The following is a 22,062-nucleotide window of genomic DNA, read 5'->3' on the forward strand; positions in this document are numbered from 1 at the left end:
TATGTTTTATAACACAATGCTTTCTTCCACCGAGTATCTCCATTAGCCACCACAACAGTACAAAAAATTGTACTTCTACTTGACACTATGCTGCCCCCGTTCTCTTTGCACTGAGCCAAGACTCACAACACAGGAAAGAGATGTTTTCACTTTGTTTTTCTAAACAAACCTTTAGTTGGAAACCGTGCAGGTAAAACTCTGATGGCTAAAACTAGTAAACATTGTTGTGGGTGTCAAATTCATTTCATATTGTGGGCCACATACGGCCTCGGTTGATGTCAAGTGGGCCGGACCATTAAAATTATACCATACTCTGCTATGAATAACCAAAATAACATGTCTTTATTTTGTTTTGGTCTAAAGAAGCACAAGAACATGAGTAAAATGTCGAAATATAATGAAAATATCTTTTACAAAACGTTTCATGAAGCACCTTACATTTCCTTAGACAAATGTGCAACTTACTTTTATCATTCACATGTAAGCATTGCAACTGGTCCCAATGATTGTACAAAGGCACAGAATTTTAACAATTAGTATTGAAAATATAGTAATGCATTTTAAGATTAAATGAGATTTATAAAGAAAGGAATTTTTAACCATTTACACATGTGCATATAAAATCTAAATTTAATCCCTGCCTACACCTTACAAACTAAGGAGACATTTTTACATTTCTTTACATTAAATATGTAAAGAATAAAGTATTCACATGTCCTTGATAGCGTCTGATGTGTTGGGTCTGTCTCAGTAACACATTGAGACTGCCGTTGTCTTCTACTCTGATCAAAACAGTGTGTCCCCTAGCGGATATTTCATGAATTTCACCTTATTCAAAATATACATTCCGTGTCTTTTATGCATTTTTTTGCACTTCCAAATGATCCTGCGGGCCTAATTGAACCTCCTTGGGGACCGCGGGACGTATTTTTGACACAACTGGTGTAGCATATTGAGTTCAGTGTATGATACTGTATTGAGGTAATTGCAATGCTTTAATCACATTCGTTCAAGCTAGGATTGCAACTGTCTCTTCATCAAAAGAAGGCCTTATTCCATTGAGGCCTGTCAGTCCACTTCAACATATACTGTTTAACAACAGTGGTGGATGTGAAAACATGAACATATGTTTCTTTTTCTTTTTTTTTTGTTAACAATGTAAGTTGTTTTTATTGTTCCTGGAAATAAAATGTGCCACAAGTGGTCATCATTCGATAGTGACATATGCCAGCTAAGATAGTGACTCAAAGGAAATACAAGCAACTATCAAAGCTTATCGATGTTAAACGATTGCTTTTGTGTAATATAGATGATTTATTTGAGTCAATCATTCATAACAGTGTTTTTTTTAATTTATTGATTTTTGCTCTCACTTGCAAATTACATTGGACTCTTTGTGTATAGAGCAGCAACACTCACACATCTATGCAGACACAACAACAACCTCAGCTAAGAAAAAGTTATTACTTTTTGCCATTTCACCAGAGCTAGACGCACCTAATGTCTTATTTGGAAAGTACTTCTCATCCAGTTTGTTGTCACTACTTCGCAAATGAATCAGGCTTTCGTGTTCTGAATCCTCAACAAACACAGTCTTTCAAAGCCTACTACAAATCACTGACAAGCTTTCGTGTTGTAATATGAATTTCCTTACCTTATGTACCTGTCCTTCTGTGTTGTGGCATGGCCAAGCTTTTTGGAATGTCTAATATGGTAAAAGTGAAAAACTGTTGGAATAGCTGCAAGGACCATGCTTAATTCACCCAACTGCCTAACTGGATTTTATATTCCTTTCATACATCCCTTCGAGCCCTCCAAAGGAACAACTTTGTCTCCAATGTTACAGTTTAAATCAACATCAACCTTGCTGATTGATGCATGTAAAGTCATTTGCATAATGCTATCATAGTCATTGCTATTATGTATTACCAACCCCAATTCCATTTAAATTGCGATGTTGTGTAAAACTAATTAAAAACAGCATAAAATGACTTGCAAATCCTTTTCCACCAAAAATCAATTCAATACACTCAAAGAAAATTCATGTTCAACCTAATGAGCACTATGTTTTTCTTTTGTTTTTCAAAATTCTTTCATTTTGGAATTTGACCCCTGCAACATGTTGGGACAAGGGCAACAAATGACTGGGAAAGTTGAGGAATTAATTGGAGTTCTTCACGAGCAAGGATGGGGCTCACTAATTTTGGATCAACTTCGTGAGCAAATAGACCTGTCACGTTCTGCCCGAAGCGATAACGATCGCTCCGAGCAGAACATGACAAGACCAGCAGTTTAAGAACAAGGTTTCTCAATGTACAATTGCAAGTAATGTAGGGATTTCATCATCTATGGTCCATAATATCGTCAAAAGATTCATAAAGTCTGGAGAAATGTCTGCATGGAAGCAGGAAAAATCAAACACCAACATTGAATGCCAGTGACCTTCAAATTCTCAGGCTGCACCGCATTGAAAACTGGCATCATTGTGTAATAGATATTGCTATGTATGTTCAAGTTTAGAAAACCACTGTCAGTTTATAGTTCTTCGCTGCATATAAAAATGCAAGTTAAAACTCTACCAGGCAAAGCGAAAGCCATCCGTCAACAACACCCAGAAATGTCGCCAGCTTCTCTGGCACCGAGCTCATCTGAGATGGACTGACACACAGTGAAAAAGTGTTCTGTTGTCTGACGAGGCCATATTTCCAATTGTTTTGGGAAATCATGGATCTGGGGCCAAAGACGAATCCCGGGTTGTCATCAGCCCTTAGTGGGTAATATGCACATCTGTAACGGCACCGATAATGCTAAAAGCCACATCCAGAATTTGGAGCAACATATACCCAAACACCTTTTGAATCCTGTCAAAAGGAAGTCATGTGACATGGTAAATATCCTCCTGCCCCAGCTTTTTTGGAACACGCAACCCAAATCAATTAAATTTCATTTATAGCGTGCCAAATCATGACAAAAGTTGCCCCAGGGCCTTTTTAGAAAGATCAAATTTGCCACTGATTAAAAGATAATGTGTGCTGGAGAAATTAACTAGCGGAAGATACGACAAAGGAGAATCCGAACTACTGAGCAACTGAAGTTGTACATTAAGCAACAATGGCAAGGAATTCCACCTCCAAAGCTTCAACAATTACTGTCCTCAGTTCCCAAATGTTTATTGAGTCTTGCTAAAAGGAAAGGTGAGGTAACTAAGTGGTAAACATGACCCTATAACAGCTTATATGGAATGTGTTGGAGACATCAAATTCAAACTAAAAAAAAAAAAATTGCACATAACATCCATTTGGATGTTGAATTTGGCTTTGTAAATCTCGTGAATTTTTGCATTTGATTTCTCTATTCATTCCATTGATGGACAGATTTTGTTTTACCAGGTGATGGAGGAGTCTGAAGCCTTCTCACTGCCTGGCGGCCTGGCCAGTGTGAAGAAACAGTTTGAAAACCAGGAGTTTGCCTCATCATCTTCCCAGTCCAGCAGCACCCAGTTCCATTTTCAGCAGAGATCTGTGCAGGTGAGAATGAGAACACGATTGCGTTGTTGTCATTGCCATTGTTGCTGAACCCAAGAGCGTGCAGTCTACTCTTTTCATATTTCTTTGTATTCAGACTGACTTGTGAAACAAGTGATACAGCTTTAGAGTTGCGGTTTAACAATACGCAAAAATCCTGGTTCGATATGTACCTTGCTTCGATAAATTTTCGATCCAGTGTAGGAGCAAAATGGAAAACCTAAAATTGCTTGTGTTGATTATTTTTAAACTAAACATTTACTTGTAACATAATATTAATTGAAAAAAAAGAATATCGGAACAGAGTGGTGCATGTTCACAGTAGTTATAAAATAAACTTTCAATAAATAAAATACCCCCCCCCCAAAAAAAACAAACACACATTTGATTTATAAAAAAGAATTATAAAAATACATTAACAAAACTTTTCACAAGTCCAGCATGTAACCCTGTTGACTTGTGCTCTACCTTCATCATATATGTTGCTAGAAAGATTAACTTGTCTACATTGTCTGCGGTACATGCAGATCTGCTATGAGTTACAATGTCCCCACTTATGCTTTGGCTTGAGATGAATTTCTACAGAGAGGGTGCTTGAATGCAAGTCTGCTCTATTTGCACAAAAGTGTTATTTGTTTTTTGTAACAATGTAGCAAACTCACGCATGGTGGTGGTGCTGGTGGTAGGGGCGTGGGGGTGCGGGGGCTTTTGACGAGTGTTAGCATAATTTTAGTATTGTCGCAAACATACCTGAGCTCACCTCAACAGTGTCGGCTCACTTCCTCTTCTCATTAGCCAATGCAATACAGTAATGCAAAACCTGGAATTCACCTGTGCACAGTCCAGTACCAAACCGAACGCCTCATACCAAAACACTTCAATACAAACACATATATTGTTGAGCCTGTACTATACAGCGGTGCCCAAACTTTTTGGACCGAAGATCGACTTTTCGATCAACCAACCTCTCGCGACCGTTACCTCGAACGCACATTCATGTACACACGCACGACATGATGAGCAACAGCCTGACACGGAGGCATGCAACACACATTTGCAGCCTGATAACTGTCGTAGCTCACACGTACCGTTTTATTTTATTTTATTTTTTTCATAATTTTTGTGAAAATTGGACTGATAGGATGATTAGGGTGCAGTGTACATTAACACTCAAAAAATATATTACTAACATACACAAAGACACACAAATGGTTGTTTGTTTTTTTTCTCCTCTACACCGCTTGTGATCTACCGGTCGATCGCGATCAACATAATGGGCACCCCTGTATAATAGCAGTTGATTGTATTGTTGTTCATTTTGTCGCCATAGTAACGTACCGTTTAAAAACACACTGGCAGAGGCAGTCAGTTTTATATGATTAAAATAACCTGTACGCGAAAACGCAAGGCACTTGTTCTCCAGTGTACATTCGCTAGCATTAGCACTTGAGGCAATTTAATCAACAATGATAAATGCTTCTGACAGAAACGTCTCCAGCAGTAGAAGCATCTTCATATTCTTGTCAAGTCGGTGAACATTATCCAGGAAGACAAGTGGAAAGATCGTTCTGTTGTTGGCCCTGGTTTGCAAGATGGTTCCCTTGTTCTCCTCTTGGTCTGGGTGTTTTCCTGGTATTGCCTGCTTCCAACGTTTCATCTACCACGCCATTAAATCCGTCACCACTTTTGGAGCAAAGCCTTATTTAACGGATATTTGTGTAAGTGAATTGAATCAGCAGTACTGTGCACTTCAGCGGAACACGTGTGGCTACTCGCCCGCCGTCATCTACGTTAGCATTTATTACACTTAACTTCACCCTTTTCCCGATTAATTTGTTTAGGCCTCACATTACATTTGTAAGTACAGTACAGGTAGTAAAAGTGGCTTGTCCCTGATAAAAAAAAAAAAAGTTTTCCCGCAGGCACGAATGTGGCACAATGCTATTTTCATTTGTCAATCAAATAGGTCATCATTAATTCTTAACTCATATGCATAAAGCAAATGCCAGAGCATGTTACATCTGCTTCTGCTCGACCCCAACAAAGCAAGGTCAAATCTGGCCCTCCATTCACTCTCCCCATCTGTTCATTGAGACGGAAAGCCAAGTGGATGCACTGAGCGTGAAAGACCTCGGTGAGTGCTAAAATTTACAGTGAGGTGTGTGCGAGAAATGTCTGGGTCTGTTTCATCGCCTCAATGCTCTCATGCCTCAACAGAACGCACTTTCCAGTCAGATTCCCTTCACAGATGTTTTATCAAGGATCTATGCCATGTTTTAAAGCTTGTTGAACATTCAAAAATATGTAATCCTGACATAAGTGGTTTCAGGAGAGGATGCTGCTTCTTTCGTGTGAACTGCAAAGGAGACATATCCAAATGCTCCACCACTTGCTCACTTGCCTTTCATTTGAAAGGATTGGCAAATGCATTTTCTGTACATTTCAAATAGAAAAATCACTGAGTGTAATTCACACTCTGCTGTGCAGCGATAACAATATATCTACAGACCATGAGGGGCTCATATTAAGCGTTAGCAAAATTACTTTTGCGCTATTTCAGTTTTCTGCAACTATGTATGATATGACTTAGGTTTTATAAGAGTGAATTTCATCAAAATTAAAAGATTAGGATAATACAACACAGTACAGTTATTATAGTTTGCAGTGTTGGAAAATTGTACAGTAATTGCATCCCAAGAGAAAATAAAAGACTGATGTGTCAGTATGGCAAACTTTAATTCGACCTCAGTGCAAGCTACAAGCATAATAACAAATAAGTTAAGTGAAAACTAAAGTTAAGTGTTACTCGGCTATCATATCACTGCAAAAATCTGAATGCATGCTACATGCCACATCTCTTTTACTGGATGTCACTCGATTGTACCAAATCAAGTGTCCACTGAAGAGGGATTCAGTGTATTTTTCTTGATTTGAAGGAGGTGTCCTCTTCCTCCGAGGTGACTGTGAGAAGCAGTGTCAGAGAAGCCGGCCCTTCCACAAGCATGTTTCAAAATCAGCAAGAGGTACTTATGCCGCATGTCACACCCAAAAGGTCCTGGACTTTCTGCTCCATGACACGTACTGAATAATACAACCATACTAAGCACTTCCGATGGCACGAATCAAAAACGTGTGTGATAGCGCATACTAATGATTTGCCTTCTTTTTTCAGGTGATCCATGAGGAAAGTGTGCACCATAACAATGTGGCCGCCAGTCATGGAAATTACAATGACTCAGGTTACTTGTTCATGTGCCTTCTACATTACATGTATGTTTCATACCCTGTATAGTAATAATAACATATACTAGCCATTCAGACAATTGTCTATTCAATGCATAGCAAAAAATAAATCAAAGAGGCAATGTATGGATGGTAAAGTATTCGAAATAAGAAATTGAAGAATTGCAGCTGCATGGTTCCAGAAAAGGAGAAGTACCTGTTTTTTTAATGAAATTATTTATTTAATTTTCTACTCCACGGTAAAGGGCATAATGAGGCAACCATCTTTTTGTGTCTAATTCAGTTAAGATTGCCGGAGTAGAGGACCTACCAAAGGTTTCCACGCAGTCTTTGAAGCAGCAATATGAAAAAAACATAGAGGAAGCCACACCAGCCAGTGAAATAAAGGTAATGATGGAGTCTATCAAAATCGGCTGTGGTTTGATGACGTATAAGTAGAGAATGAGTCTACGTGAAATGATACGTTGTGAATTCCAACCTCATCAAGAGAAAAGTGAAAAGAGACTTGACATGTAATCCCATTGTGAATAGATTGTCAAATTGTTGACTTTTGGATTGACAATATCACCTTACTTTAACTGTTCCTCTTGCCATGCCCATTAATCAATGTCTTAGGTTGATGTGGATTTTAACCAGTTTCAATGGAAGCCAGTAAGCCAGTTGTCCAAAGCTTCAACTAAGACAAGCCACCAAAGCTCCTCCTCCGTGAAGACCACTGCCTCATCTGCACTGTCCTCGGCAACACATGAATCAACAGAATATTTTCCTCCTCCTCCTCCTCCCATGAATCTCCGGGAGATAAGAGAGGAAGCCCCTGAAAGCAGTGCCCAGCCTGACAGGCAGTCACCCCAATATAAAGGCGATGGTAACAAGGAGCAATACTTTAAACACAAGAGCATGGCTGAACTCAAGCGCCTCTACAAACATATTCACCCAGAGGTCCGCAAGAACCTGGAAGAAGACTATCTAAGTCATCTTACCGAGTCAGAAGAGACTCAAGAAATGGTTGGGGACGTCCAGCAGACATGCTTTATGTTTGAAAATGGGGGCTCAAGTGGGAGTACAAGTCCTGATCGAGAATCCTTGGAGTGGGATGAGATCCTCAGAGGAGAAGTGGAATCTCGGCGTTGGATGTTTGAAAACAAGCCATTGGACACGATAAAAGACGACACCCCAGATGAGAATGATGTTCGGAATATTGCACAGCAGGAAATCATTGCTGGTAAGGATGTGAGATACACAGCGTGGATGTTTGAGACTCAGCCCATGGATGCTCTGGGGAGTGAGACACTGGCTTCTTCGGAGCAGGTAAAAAAGGCAACTGATCTTGCAAGAGGTGATGTCCGCACTGCCACTTGGCTCTTTGAAACGCAACCGCTGGACTATCTGAACAAGATCTACCAAGAAGATGAACAGGACACTGTTACCACAAAAGACATCACCGGCGGAGATGTGAAAACTGCCAGGTATCTCTTTGAGACACAGCATCTAGATTCACTCGGCAAAACAGAAACCTTTGAGGAGAGCCATTTTTTGAGCCTGAAGTCTGAGTTGGAGGAAGTGAAAGGGGATGTGAAGACAACCACTCGCATGTTTGAAACTTTGCCCATGTGTGTCATCCGAGGGGATTCGGGTGAGATGCTGGAGATCACAACTATTCGCAGGGAAGAGACTGAGAAAGGCGACGTAAAGACATCACGCTGGATGTTTGAAACCCAACCCCTTGACACTATCAACAGAGACCTTGCGAATGCAAAGCTTATATGTGGTATTTCCATGGAGGACAACATTCAAGGGGGGGTCAACAAGGGTAGATGGCTTTTTGAGACAAAGACTTTGGATACCATCAAGGATGAGGAATGGGAACACACTCGGAATAAAAAGGAAGAAATCATTGGCGCTGATGTAAAGAAACACTGCCTGGTTTTTGAGACTCAGCCTATGGATACCCTGAAAGATAATGCCAATGCGCGAGCTTTACCCTCTGAGGAGGTTGTTGGAGGTGATGTGCAATCAGCAAAGCATCTGTTCGAGACAGTGCCCATGGAAAATCTCAAGGAATTAACCGATGTGGGCAAACTTAAAAAAATGACAGCAAGTGAAGAAGAAAAGGGTGACGTGAGGCATCAAAAATGGGTTTTTGAAAGTCAACCTTTGGAGAATATAAGAGAAGAGAAGAAAGAAATGATGAGAACTGTGAACCTTGAAACTCTAGACAAAGGCGATGTGACAAACTGCAAGGAGAAGTTTGAACGTATGGATTTAAGTAAATGTGAAGGCAAACAGAAAATTCAAGTTGAGGGTGTTACAAGTGGATCTGTGAAATCCAACAGAGTTCTTTTTGAATCCACACCTTTGTATGCGATGCAAGACTCCTCTGGCCATTACCATGAAGTGAAGACTGTCAGGCGAGAGGAGATTGTTAAGGGAGACGTGCATAGTTGTCGATGGATGTTTGAAACACGGCCTATCGATGAGTTTGACGAAAGCCTCAAAAAGTTTCAGATCATAAAAGGTATATCGAAACAGGAGATCGGCTCAGGGGATGTTAAGACAGCCAAGTGGCTGTTTGAAACGCAGCAGCTTGATGCCATCAAACACATCGATAGCGAGGAAAAGGAGACGAAAGAAGAGACTGAAATTGAAAGGGGGGATGTTAAAACTTGCAGATGGCTGTTTGAAACGCAACCGATGGATCTCCTTTATGAGAAGGTTGGAAATAGCGAGGCAAATGTCCAGGAAGTGCAGAGAGGTGATGTCAAAACATGCACCTGGCTCTTCGAAACCCAGAGTCTTGACAACATTCGAGACCATACAGAGTCTGAGACAATTTTGAAAACCTGCACTGTAAAACAGGAAGACATCCAAGGAAAAGACGTGCGGCTGGCCCGCTTTCTTTTTGAGACAGAGAATCTCGAAAACCTAACCGGTGCGGACAGTGATTCTTTCAGAAGGGTCACAGAAATTGACATCCAGTCTGGTGACGTTTCCAGGATGAAGTACATTTTTGAGAATCGCTCATCAGACATCATGAGCTCGACCTCTGAGGAGACAATGCAGCTGTTAAAGTTGCAGCAGGCTGAGGACATCCAGAGGGGCAATGTCGTCAACTGCACCTGGATGTTTGAGAACCACCCAATTGATACAATCCATGATGAATCCAAAGAGGACAGAGATATTCAAACAGTCACCGATGTTCAAGGGGGTGATGTTAACAAAGGCCGTTTCATATTCGAGACGTTCTCCCTGGATCAAATCAAAGACGAGTCTAATGAGGCTGATATTTCAAAACTCACAAGTATATATAGAAATGATTTGGAGAAGGGGGATGTCAAAAATTACACCATGATGTTCGAGACCCAACCTCTGTATGCCATCCGGGACAAAGAAGGCCAATACCACGAAGTCACTACAGTCACCAAAGAAGAGATCATCAGAGGAGATGTGGTCGGTGCCCGGTGGCTGTTTGAGACCAAACCTCTAGATTCGATTAGAGACTCAGAGGAGGTGTATGTTATAAAAGCTGTTACTGAAGAGGGTATCAACAAAGGAGACGTTAGCTCTGCCAAGTGGAGGTTTGAAACACAACCGTTAGATGAAATTACAGCGGAAATAAAAGTGATTTCCAAAACAGTTGAAGACATCCAGGGCGGTGATGTGACGGCAAACAAGCAGCGATTTGAGACAGTTGCGATGTCTCAAAAATACATTCGAACGGTCAGTGTGAGTGAAATCCAAAAGGGGGACGTCAGATCGGCCACGTGGATGTTTGAAACCCGCGCGATTGATGAGATTGGCGGCGAAGGAGCAGAGTATGATGGGATGGAGAAGGTGACAAAGGAGGAGGTGATGAAAGGGGATGTCAAACAGTCTGTGTGGCTCTTTGAGAAGCAGCCGCTCGACAGCATCAAAAAGACGGATGACGCGGAGCTTGTGACTGAAAGGGAAGAAATCCCACAGAGTGATGTAAAGACAACTACGTGGCTATTTGAAACAACGCCTTTCCATGAATTCAATGAGAAGACTGTAGAAAAAAGAGACATTGTCGGGAAAAGCGTGAAAGAGACACTTGAGGAACTTTACTCTCAGAAAATGGTTGACTCACAAGGCATCCTTATTGAAGCCGATGAAATTGGCGATGTCCGCATGGCAAAGTACAAACTGATGAACCAAGAGACCCCCGAAATCCAAAGAGAAGAAATTATTCGCGGCGACCTGAACAACATAATGTTGAACCTGCTGAATCGCAGCGAGACCATTGAGAGGGGGATAACGATTGACAATGAAGAGCGGGCCAATATCAACATCACAGTAGAGCAACTGCTCAACCAACAGAAAGGCAGCACTATTGAGAAAGAGGAAATCCTCCGTGGGGACGTCCAGGAGGCCATAAACAATTTGCTTAAGAATGAGAGTTCTTCCAAACGTGGCATTCTGATTCAAGAGGATGAAAAGGGAGACGTGAGGATGACCATATATTCCTTGTTGAATAAAAAGGAGAGGGCAAGTATAGAGAAAGAAGATATAATCCAAGGGAACGTCAGCAAAACCCTACACCGTCTCCTCTCCAACTCGGGGGCAGAGGACTCTAAAAAGATAAGGGTCGGTGACATAGAAAGGGGTAATGTCAGCTTTTACACAACGTGCATAGAATCTGGTGCCTTGGACTACTTGAAGCAGCTTCAGTACGAAACAGGTGAAACTGTGCAAGCAGTAGAAAAGGAATGCATTATTGGTGGGGATGTTGAAGAAACCAAACTCTTGCTCAGGAAGACTCAGCAGCAGATTGGCCGCACAGTGAAAAAAGACGATATCGTTCCCGGTGACGTATGCAGCATTGTTCAAGTCTTCATGACGCAGCCCACCGTGACTTACAGAAACCTGGAGAAACAGGACATTGTGAAAGGTGACCTGGGTGCAGCCTTGGATGCACTGAGCCAAGCCATCAATCAAAAAGCGGCGATAGAGAAAGAAGAGGTGGTGAAAGGAGACATACCCACGACTCTGAGATCTCTGGAGAAGGCTCAGCATCAGCTCAAAGAGACGGGAAAACCAGAAATAATCCCAGGAGACATTAGAGGTGCGCTCGAGTCACTTGAGAAGTCGGCAACTACAAAAATAGAGGCCACCGTTGAAGATTTAGTGGCAGGTGATATCAAAGGAACCCTCAAGTCCCTAGAGAAGGCCAAACGTGCGGTCAAGGAAGTTGAAAGAGAGGAGATTGTCAAAGGAGACATTCACATTGCCATGCAACATTTAAACAAGGCTTCCAGTGAGAAAATGACGTATCAGCATCAAGTGAGCGAACAAGGGGATGTTAAAGGAACCATTCAGCTCCTCCTTGAGCCAATCAGCCCAAGAATGCAGCGCCGGGGGAGCATCGAAGGAGATGTCAAAACATCCATAAAATCACTCTATGAAGGACATGAATCAACATTTGTGGAAAAAGAGGAAGTTGTGAAAGGGGATGTTCAAGGGGCCATAAAGTGCCTGATGCAAAAAAAACAGTATTCAAAGCCAAAGCGCACGCATTCAAAAGCAAAGACACCGCAGAAAAATCCACTCACTCCAAATCAAGTGACACATGAGCGCTTGCTTGAAGAAAATCTGAAAAATATAACCGGCGATTCAGAGACTGCTGTGAAAAACCTCTGTCAACGCCATGAGTCGCAAAAGCACAGTGACGGCAAGCTGGTGAAAACGCAGGTAATTACCAATGAGGCCTCTGCGACTGTATCTAAAACAGACAATGCTGCTGGGGCCTTTCAACAAAAGAACATAAAAGAAGAAAGGCCCAAAGTGCTGCCCCCTCAGAAAACACAATCCCCGAAGCCCATTATGGAAAAGACGAAACAAACATCTAATTATGAGCAAGCAAAAGCTAAAACAGCTGACATGAATACAATTAAAGAGCTGCACAACTCACTGCAGACAAATGTTTCAAACAAGCAAATGAGCCAAACAAAGTCAGTTCAACAGGTTCAGACAAGAGTCGTGCAGGAAAGTATCTCTTGTAAACAAAATGTCACAATAAGTGAGCAAACCGTTAAAAAGCAAACAGAGAACCAGGCTTTCGCACAAAAGAAAACCTTCAAAAACATGAAAAGTGACTCTCATAATCTTGACATGGTGACGGGCGGCTGGACCAAAAAGATTAAGCCGGAAATTTACTTCCCTCCACCTCCGTCATCGCCACCGCCTCCCTCTGAGTCTGAGCTTTCTCTCCCTCCACCACCATCTCCAGTGCTGGAAAGCCCTGCATTCTGCTTGTCCCGAGCCGCCACTGCAACGCAGGAAAGTGACCTTCCACCACCACCGCCGCCGCCTCCGGTAGAAAGTGGAAAATCAGAGCCAGATTTTTTTCCGCCTCCTCCTCCCACCTCTTACTCTGGACAAGATTTCCTTCCTCCCCCACCTTCACAAGAAGAACTTAAAACAATGCCTATGCCTCCTGCTACAAAACCAGGGAAGCCCAATGGTAAGCCTTTGTTTAAAGTGCCCAAACAAGCAGAAGCACCAAGGCTCGTAGCTGCTAAACCAAAATGGCAAAGAAATGTGCAGAATCCATTGCAATGTCCCACTCGGCTTCACCTTGACCAAGAAAAAACAACAACAGCACCCAGCAGTGAGGTCAAGGTTCAGGAAGGTGTAACAGAAGCAAACCAGCGGGAAGCACACGACATTAGTCAAGTGCACACAAAAATGCCAAACCTCCCTTCGGATAAAGTGGTGGAAAACGCAGGCCCACAACCACCCCAAAAAATATTTCCTCCACCAATGAAGTCGCCTATGCCTGAACCGGCTCCCGTGCCAAAGCCGAGGCCGTATGCTAGCAAATTTAAAACCCCCCTAATGCTTGCGGAAGAAAAATACCGTCAGCAGAGAATGGAAAATGAGGAAACAGGCACATGTACTGTCACAACTCCCACCTCCCCTCCAGTAAATATACAAGCCCCCGCCAATGTTGACAGTCTGCAGCATTCCACATCACACGGGACTGAAAAAGTAGACACTACAGAATCTTCAAAAGCATATGTACGGGTTCCTACAAAATCTTCAAAAGCATATGTACGGGTTCCTACAGAATCTTCAAAAGGAAATGTACACATTTCCAAAGAAAAAACTTCAGCGCACCATACAACCACCCAAAAAATGCCATCTCAGATTCCTCTGAGCAAGCCGTTGATCTCTGTGGCAAATAAAAAAGCAGCCCTGGGATATTCCAATCATTCTTTAGAAAAGGAGCAAATTACGGGTAAGATATCCTCAGGAAACGTACTCTCCTCAAAAGTGAACCTAACAAATCAAGCAGCGCCCGCGTTTAAGCCTCAACCCTTTTCTGTATCCCAGTCTGAACAAGGAACCTCAAATGTCAATGTCCAATCAAGTGCTGATGTTGTCACCTCTTCGGTCACTGAGCAGAAGCAGTTTTTTAAGGAGTCCAGAGTCACTACACGCGATGGTCTATCTCGGCAGGCTCCAGCCACTGTGAGAGCCGAAGATGTGAAAAATGTCAATGAGGTGGCAACAAAAGAAGGAAAAATGCCCCTTTCTCAACACACCAAAATCCCCAAGGTAATGCCAAGTTTCAAGGTGAGAACCTTTAAAATGCCGGCTGAGAAAAAAGATGAGACAAGCGATGCGTCGGGACAAATAGAGGCAACAAAAAGTGAAATGCAGCAGGCAAGCAATGTGTCACAGAAGAATGAAACAAAATCGATCCAGGGAAGCAGCCTTGTAACATCATCAGTGACAGAAGTTCAAGCAACAGAGACCAAAAAATCCGTGCCTATTAAGGAAGAAACTTACACAAAGTCCTGGAAACAGGCGAAGGAAGCCAAAGAAACCCAGGCACCAACAGTCACTGTTGTAATGCCCAAGAAGGCCAAGGTAACAAATGTGTCCCAGGTTCAGCAGAGCACGAGGACACAGCAAGTCCAAAGACAACAGGAAATTGTCGTGACCGAGAAGGTGGTCCAGCATAGCTCTCAGAGGCAAGAAACTGCTCATATTCACCAAAAGCAAATAAAGCAAGAAGCTGCAGGCATAAGCAAAATGCAGACATCGGGAAAGTCAACAAGTGACAAATCGGTAAAAATGACTCGTATGGACCAGGCCCGTTCGGACGGAATGCCACAATTAGAGAAATGTCTCGTCATGCAGAAGCTGCTCACTCAAATAAAAGAGTTTGAGAGCACACCAAGCAAGATCGACCTCGCCACTGTCAGCATGATTATAAGTGATCTCCCTGACTGGCTGGCTGGCTCGGATGAGAGAAATAATTTAAGTGGACTGGCTAAACAGTCAAATAAGAAAAAGTTGAAAGAGATGGTGGCTTATTTGAAGAATATTATTCAAGTTAAGCACGCAAATCTGGAGGAAAAATTGACAGCTATGCAAAGGACAGAGCAAGAGTTCCCTCCGCCCCCACCCTCAGTGGCCCCGAAACCAGATCAGAAGGTCTCCAGCGGTGTCACTACAAAGCTATCAAAAATCAGTATCGGTTCATCTAAAAGTGAAAAGAAGGGATCTGATGAGGAAAAAAAGTCACTGCACGAGAGCAAAGTGCAACATGAGCTGAGTGAGGCAGCAGATCAGACAGTCCAGTCTCCATTGGCAAGCATTCGCACCCCCTCTCCCACCTTCATTAGCATTGAATCGAGAAGGATAGAGTCACCGCTGAGAGGCACCCCGTCACCACCGCCTTACAAGTCTTTTGGGACTCCTCCGCCTCCGGCACGTAAGCAGTACACCACCACATCCACCTTCCGGGCCACGCCATCTCCCACTATGAGTCGTTCTGAGAAGCTAACGAAAGTGAAAGACACTACCTCGAAGCTTTCTTGCAACCCCATCCCTCCACCTCATGTGGCGGCGTCCGAGGTGTTTGTGGATTGTGGAGAGCAATCATCTCCGCGTCTCAGACAGGCCACTCCCACCGTGAGTAATGACCAGGTATTGGCGAATGTGCCTGAACTGGGCGACTCCATGATAACAGTCAAAGACAAAAAGTGTTTCTTTGAGGAGGCCCGGAAAGCAGAAGTAAACAAGGCATTTCTTCGGAAGGATCCAATCGATATCCCTGAGCGCCTTGAAGCTGACACTGAGGAGAATGCTCAGGTTTTGACTACAGACATCATGAAAGAGGACCTCCCAGGAGTGGCCATGACAAAGCTGGTCAATAAATTTGAGTCTCCAAAAGCAACGGTCTACTCCAGGAAAGAGCCAATTGTGATTACAGAGAGGCTGGGGGGTGACGCTGAGGAAACAGAGGCCGACCCGCACGCCCCCCGAACAGAGGAGGTGTCGACATTCAACGTTAAAGCCATCAAGAACGTCTTTGAAAGCGGCGAGCACAGTTCTCAAGCAGCCCGAGACCTACGAGAACAAATTGAAAAAAGAGAAGCAGACTTTTCCCATTTTAAGCCAATGGAGCAGTCTGAAATGTCCTCACTCACTGAGCGGTTCTGTAACATTGATGACTTTGGGAACATGACGAGGAGTGAGGTGCATTCGGAGAGCTCTGGAAGTTCTGTGACCCGTGGCAACCCTCCTTCCTATGCTGACGTGGTGAGAGGCAGAGTTGCACCACTTGCTGTGTCCTCTGATGCCTCCACCGAGGAGCTACTGAGAAACCTCCAGCAGTCTTGGGCTGAGAGCCAAGGAAGCTTCCGGAATGTGGGCTTCAGCGTCACAGAGCAAAGGAGTTCACAGATTGTCACACATCAGCAAGAGACTGTTGTGATGGGTAATGCGAGCGTTGCAGCATGAGGACACTAAACAGGCATGATGGTGTGTTTTGGTTTGTATCATTTTCATTCATCATGCAAAAGGAAACATTTGGCTAAGCCTGCTCTATAATTTTTGTCATGTGCATTTTGTTGTTTTGAGCGTTTTACAGTTGCGGTGATTCCAGCAGTTTCACACCTAATATTCACAGCTCACAGAATTACAGTATTTTCCTGATTGGCCATGCCAGTTAGGTGTGATTCTTCCAAAAGCAAAGCATCTGTCTATCCATTATTTCAACCGTGTTATCTTCACAAGGGTCACGGGCGTGTTGGATGCTACCCCACCTGATTCCGGGCAGAAGGCAGAATACACCCTGAACTGGTGGCCAGCCAATCGCAAGGCACACAAAGACAAACAACCATTCACACTCACAATCACACCTAAGGACAAGAGTTTCCATTCAACTTAGCATGCATATACTTTTGATGTAATGTACTGTACCCAGAGAAATCACACTCAGGCAAAGGGAGAACACGCAAACTCCACACAGCAAGGCCAGGGTGCTGAATCAAATCAACCAGTTGGCCACCGTCCCGCCCTGGCACTAACATATTGAATTAATATTTCTCACACTTGGTTCTGTGGTGTTTTCATTGTCGCCGATGGGGAGCAAGCAAGTAATGTGTTTTGATCAATGGCGAATTGATAAGGAGGCCCACATTTTATCCATCTTTTAATACGGCCTCTATCGCATCTCAATTATATGACCCGTGCACTATATTCACTTTCTTTTGCCATATGATGCTCCACCGACAATGAATGATGTACACTGCCTTTCTGCACGGATAGAAATGGAACACCGTCATCATGTACTACAAAGAAGAGCAATTATAGTGCTCCAGAAGTGAGGGCTCGCCAAAGGCTCCCGGAACTACAAGGCTTTCCAGGGGTTCCAAAAAGCGCATTTTCTTCTTGGTCTTACTGAGGGCTGATTGAGAGAAAAAAAACAAGTACATCTGAAATACATGACTCACCGAATAAATTCTGTTTCTGCTGTGTTAAAGAAAGCACCATTCAGCTTAACGGATAGATGCTGCGTCTATTTGGGAATTGATGCACCCTGTAACCTGACAACACCATAAGCTATCCACTGTAGTAACCGCTGTCCCTGAAAGGGTTAAAATAACACATCCAGGCTACAACCGGGATCTGCATTGAAAAGGTCCATCTGATCAATGTTTTTTTTTTTAATTGTGGTTGTAGTTTGCAGTCAAATAGAACTTTAAAGAATCACAATGAGAACTCCTCTCCGTGAGCCATCACCTTACCGTGGTGGAGGGGTTTGTGTGTCCCAATGATCCTAGGAGCTAAGTTGTCTGGGGCTTTATGCCCCTGGCAGGGTCATCCATGGCACCCAGGTCCTAGGTGAGGAACCAGACAAAGCACGGCTCACAAAGCCCCTTATGAAAAATAAAATCGATCCTACTCAGTTTCCCTTGCCCGGACGCGGGTCACCGGGGCCCCCCTCTGGAGCCAGGCCTGGAGGTGGGGCTCGTTGGCGAGCGCCTGGTGGCCGGGCCTACACCCATGGGGCCCGGCTGGGCTCAGCCCGAAGAGGCAACGTGGGTCCCCCTTCTCATGGTCTCACCACCCGTGGGAGGGATCAAAGGGGTCGGGTGCAATGCGAGCTGGGCGGCAGCCGAAGGCGGGGACCCTGGCGGTCCGATCCTCGGCTGCAGAAGCTAGCTCTTGGGACATGGAATGTCACCTCTCTGGCAGGGAAGGAGCCCGAACTGGTGTGTGAGGCAGAGAAGTTCCGACTGGATATAGTCGGACTTGCCTCCACACACAGCCTAGGTTCTGGTACCAGTCCTCTCGAGAGGGGTTGGACTCTCTTTCACTCTGGAGTTGCTCACGGTGAGAGGCGCAGAGCAGGTGTGGGCATGCTCATTGCCCCCCGGCTCAGTGCCTGTACATTGGGGTTCACACCGGTGGACGAGAGGGTTGCATCCCTTCGCCTGCGGGTGGGGGGACGGGTCCTGACTGTTGTTTGTGCATATGCACCAAACAGCAGCTCAGCATACCCACCCTTTTTGGAGTCCTTGGAGGGTGTGCTGGAGAGTACTCCTGCTGGGGACTCCCTTGTTCTACTGGGGGACTTCAATGCTCACGTGGGCAATGACAGTGAGACCTGGAGGGGCGTGATTGGGAGGAATGGCCCCCCCGATCAGAACTCGAGTGGTGTTTTGTTATTGGACTTCTGTGCTCGTCACGGATTGTCCATAACGAACACCTTGTTCAAATATAAGGGTGTCCACATGTGCACTTGGCACCAGGACACCCTAGGCCGTAGTTCCATGATCGACCTTGTGGTCGTGTCATCGGATTTGCGGCCGCATGTTCTGGACACTCGGGTGAAGAGAGGGGCGGAGCTGTCAACTGATCACCACCTGGTGGTGAGTAGGCTCCGATGGTGGGGGAAGATGCTGGTCCGTCCTGGCAGACCCAAACGTATTGTGAGAGTTTGTTGGGAGCGTCTGGCGGAATCCCCTGTCAGAAGGAGTTTCAACTCCCACCTCCGACAGAGCTTTTCCCATGTTCCGGGGGAGACGGGGGGCATTGAGTCCGAGTGGACCATGTTCCGTGCCTCTATTGTTGAGTCTGCCAATCTGAGTTGTGGCCGTAAGGTGGTTGGTGCCTGTCGTGGCGGCAACCCTCGTACTCGCTGGTGGACACCAGCAGTAAGGGATACCGTCCAGCTGAAGAAGGAGTCCTATCGAGCCTTTATGACCCCAGAGGCAGCTGACAGGTATCGACTGGCCAAGCGGAACGCAGCTTTGGTGGTCGCCGAGGCAAAAACCCGAGCATGGGAAGTGTTCGGTGAGGCCATGGAAGCCGACTTCCGGACGGCTTCGAGGAAATTCTGGTCCACCATCCGACGTCTCAGGAGGGGGAAGCAGTGCACCACTAACACTGTGTACAGTGGGGATGGGGCGCTGCTGACTTCGACTCGGGACGTTGTGAACCGGTGGGCAGAGTACTTCGAAGACCTCCTCAACTCCACCAACACGCCTTCCTAGGAGGAAGCAGAGCCTGGGGACTCTGAGGTGGGCTCTCCTATCTCTGTGGTTGAAGTCACCGATGTGGTTAAAAAGCTCCTCGGTGGCAAGGCCCCTCGGGTGGATGAGATCCGCCCGGAGTTCCTCAAGGTTCTGGATGTTGTGGGGCTGTCCTGGTTGACACGCCTCTGCAACATCGCGTGGTCAACGGGGAGAGTGCCTCTGGATTGGCAGACCGGGGTGGTAGTCCCTCTTTTTAAAAAGGGGGACCGGAGGGTGTGTTCCAACTACAGAGGGATCACACTCCTCAGCCTCCCTGGTAAGGTCTATTCAGGGGTGCTGGAGAGGAGGGTCCGTCAGGAAGTCGAGCCTCAGATTGAGGAGGAGCAGTGTGGTTTTCGTCCCGGCCGTGGAACAGTGGACCAGCTCTACACCCTTAGCAGGGTTCTCGAGGGTATGTGGGAATTCGCCCAACCAGTCTACATGTGTTTTGTGGACTTGGAGAAGGCGTTTGACCGTGTCCCTCGGGGAGTTCTGTGGGGGGTGCTTCGTGAGTATGGAGTACCGAACCCCCTGATACGGGCTGTTCGGTCACTATACCACCGATGTCAGAGGTCGTGACCGAAAGAACGAGATCCCGGATACAAGCGGCCGAAATGAGTTTTCTCCGCAGGGTGTCCGGGCTCTCCCTTAAAGATAAGGTGAGAAGCTCGGTCATCCGGGAGGGGCTCGGAGTCGAGCCGCTTCTCCTCCACATCGAGAGGAGCCAGATGAGGTGGCTTGGGCATCTGATTCGGATGCCTCCTGAACGCCTCCCTGGTGAGGTGTTCCGGTCATGTCCCACCGGGAGGAGACCCCGAGGAAGACCCAGGACACGCTGGAGAGACTATGTCACCCAGCTGGCCTGGGAACGCCTCGGGATCCCCCGGGGAGAGCTGGAAGAAGTAGCTAGGGAGAGGGAAGTCTGGGCTTCCCTGCTAAAGCTGTTGCCCCCGCGACCTGGCCCCGGATAAGCGGTAGAAGATGGATGGATGGATGGACAATGAGAACTCTACTTTGTTCACCTGTCACAATATGAGGCAGTTATATTACACCCTAGTAAACCATGACCACAATGACCACTGACGGGGAATGGGTTCTCACTGAGCACACTCATTGACGTGAGGTTGTACGATTGCAAATATTTCTTACCACAATATAACCACAGCAGTGTCAGGCTCGGCCATGGGTGTCAACATATGGTCCGCGGGCCGGAACCGATCCCCAAGGAGGTTCGATCAGGACCGCAGGATAATTCAAAAGTGAAAAAATGCATTAAAGACACAGAATGAATATTTTTCATCAGATGCAATTCATGGATAATCCACAAGGTGACACAGTGTTTTGATCAGAGAAGAAAACAGCAGTCTCAGTCTGTCACTGAGACAGACCCAACACATCAAACAGCATCAATGCGCCAATGCTTTTTTTATACCAAAACAAAGGAAAGACATGATATTTTGGTTATTCATAGCAGAGTATGGTGTAATGTGAATGGTCCGGCTCACTTGACATCTACCGAGGCCGTATGTGGCCCACAATGTGAAATGAGTTTGACACCCCTGGTCTAGACGTTACTAGCATTCTTATCGTTTGGATTTTTGACTTCTCTTGACGACTCTTGTATTGCATGCCATTGCCATTTGTTGTTGTGCTGCATGTTGTTAATGTACATTCGCGTACTGTATGTTAAACCGTCATTTCCTCTTTGTGCAGAGGATTCAAGTTCCAGATTCCGAACTGTGCAGGGTGTGTCAGAAGAGGGTGTATCCTATGGAAGCTCTGATTGCAGACAAGCAAAACTTCCATAAAAGCTGTTTTCGCTGCGACCACTGTAGGGGCAAACTAAGGTGAAGTGACCCGATATTGCAATTATTTTTATGATGCCTCATTTCTGAGAGTTGATCTGCCCTTTCTATCGTAGTCTTGGCAACTACGCATCTCTCCATGGACGAATGTATTGCACGCCACACTACAAGCAACTCTTCAAATCCAAAGGAAATTATGATAAAGGATTTGGACAGAAACCACTCAAAGAACGATGGAATAACAACCAAAAAGCTCCGGTTGAAAAGACTGGAGTCAAATCATCTTTGCCCGAAAAGAAAGAGTTCCAAAAAAATTCCAAATATCCCACTGCTGAGAGCAAATTTATTTATCAGGATTGCGGCATGAGCTCAGCTGGGAGTGGAAGCATCAAATCCACAAGTAAGATATCTGTTGTGTGGCCTCCACAGATTGATTCTCCTAAGAGATCCTTCACGATTGAGGAGGAGCTGAAGTTTATGAAGCCGTTATGGCCTCCAGTAGAAGTACAAGAAAAAGAAGTCACTCTGCCCATTAAGCCTTCAGTGAAAATGGGTGGCATTCCCCTTGCTGAAGCACAAAATCAACACCAGGAGGATGTGCAAGGGAGCATGTGTTTAATCTCACATATGACCACAAAAGAGAAGACTGGCGTCGAG

At 45.0% G+C, this 22,062-nt stretch overlaps 1 protein-coding gene and 1 long non-coding RNA gene across 5 annotated transcripts in view; both read left to right on the plus strand.

The window, feature by feature from the left end:
* xirp2a (xin actin binding repeat containing 2a) overlaps window positions 1–21,669 on the plus strand; it is a 68,159-nt gene extending 46,490 nt beyond the window's left edge. For all 4 annotated transcript variants that reach the window (XM_052052140.1, XM_052052121.1, XM_052052111.1 and 1 more), the window contains 7 exons: window positions 3,390–3,527; window positions 6,461–6,547; window positions 6,697–6,763; window positions 7,051–7,154; window positions 7,383–16,515; window positions 21,314–21,447; window positions 21,522–21,669. In XM_052052140.1, the coding sequence (XP_051908100.1) occupies window positions 3,390–3,527; window positions 6,461–6,547; window positions 6,697–6,763; window positions 7,051–7,154; window positions 7,383–16,515; window positions 21,314–21,408 (9,624 nt within the window). In that variant the 3' untranslated portion in view covers window positions 21,409–21,447; window positions 21,522–21,669. The remainder of the gene's footprint in view (window positions 1–3,389; window positions 3,528–6,460; window positions 6,548–6,696; window positions 6,764–7,050; window positions 7,155–7,382; window positions 16,516–21,313; window positions 21,448–21,521) is intronic.
* Window positions 219–852, plus strand: LOC127592678 (uncharacterized). Its single transcript, XR_007960174.1, has 2 exons — window positions 219–379; window positions 699–852. It is a non-coding gene; the product is annotated as an uncharacterized LOC127592678 (long non-coding RNA).
* Window positions 21,670–22,062: the final 393 nt, after the last annotated feature.

The sequence above is a fragment of the Hippocampus zosterae genome, chromosome 2 (assembly GCF_025434085.1).
Source record: "Hippocampus zosterae strain Florida chromosome 2, ASM2543408v3, whole genome shotgun sequence".
NCBI classification, from domain to species: domain Eukaryota; kingdom Metazoa; phylum Chordata; class Actinopteri; order Syngnathiformes; family Syngnathidae; genus Hippocampus; species Hippocampus zosterae.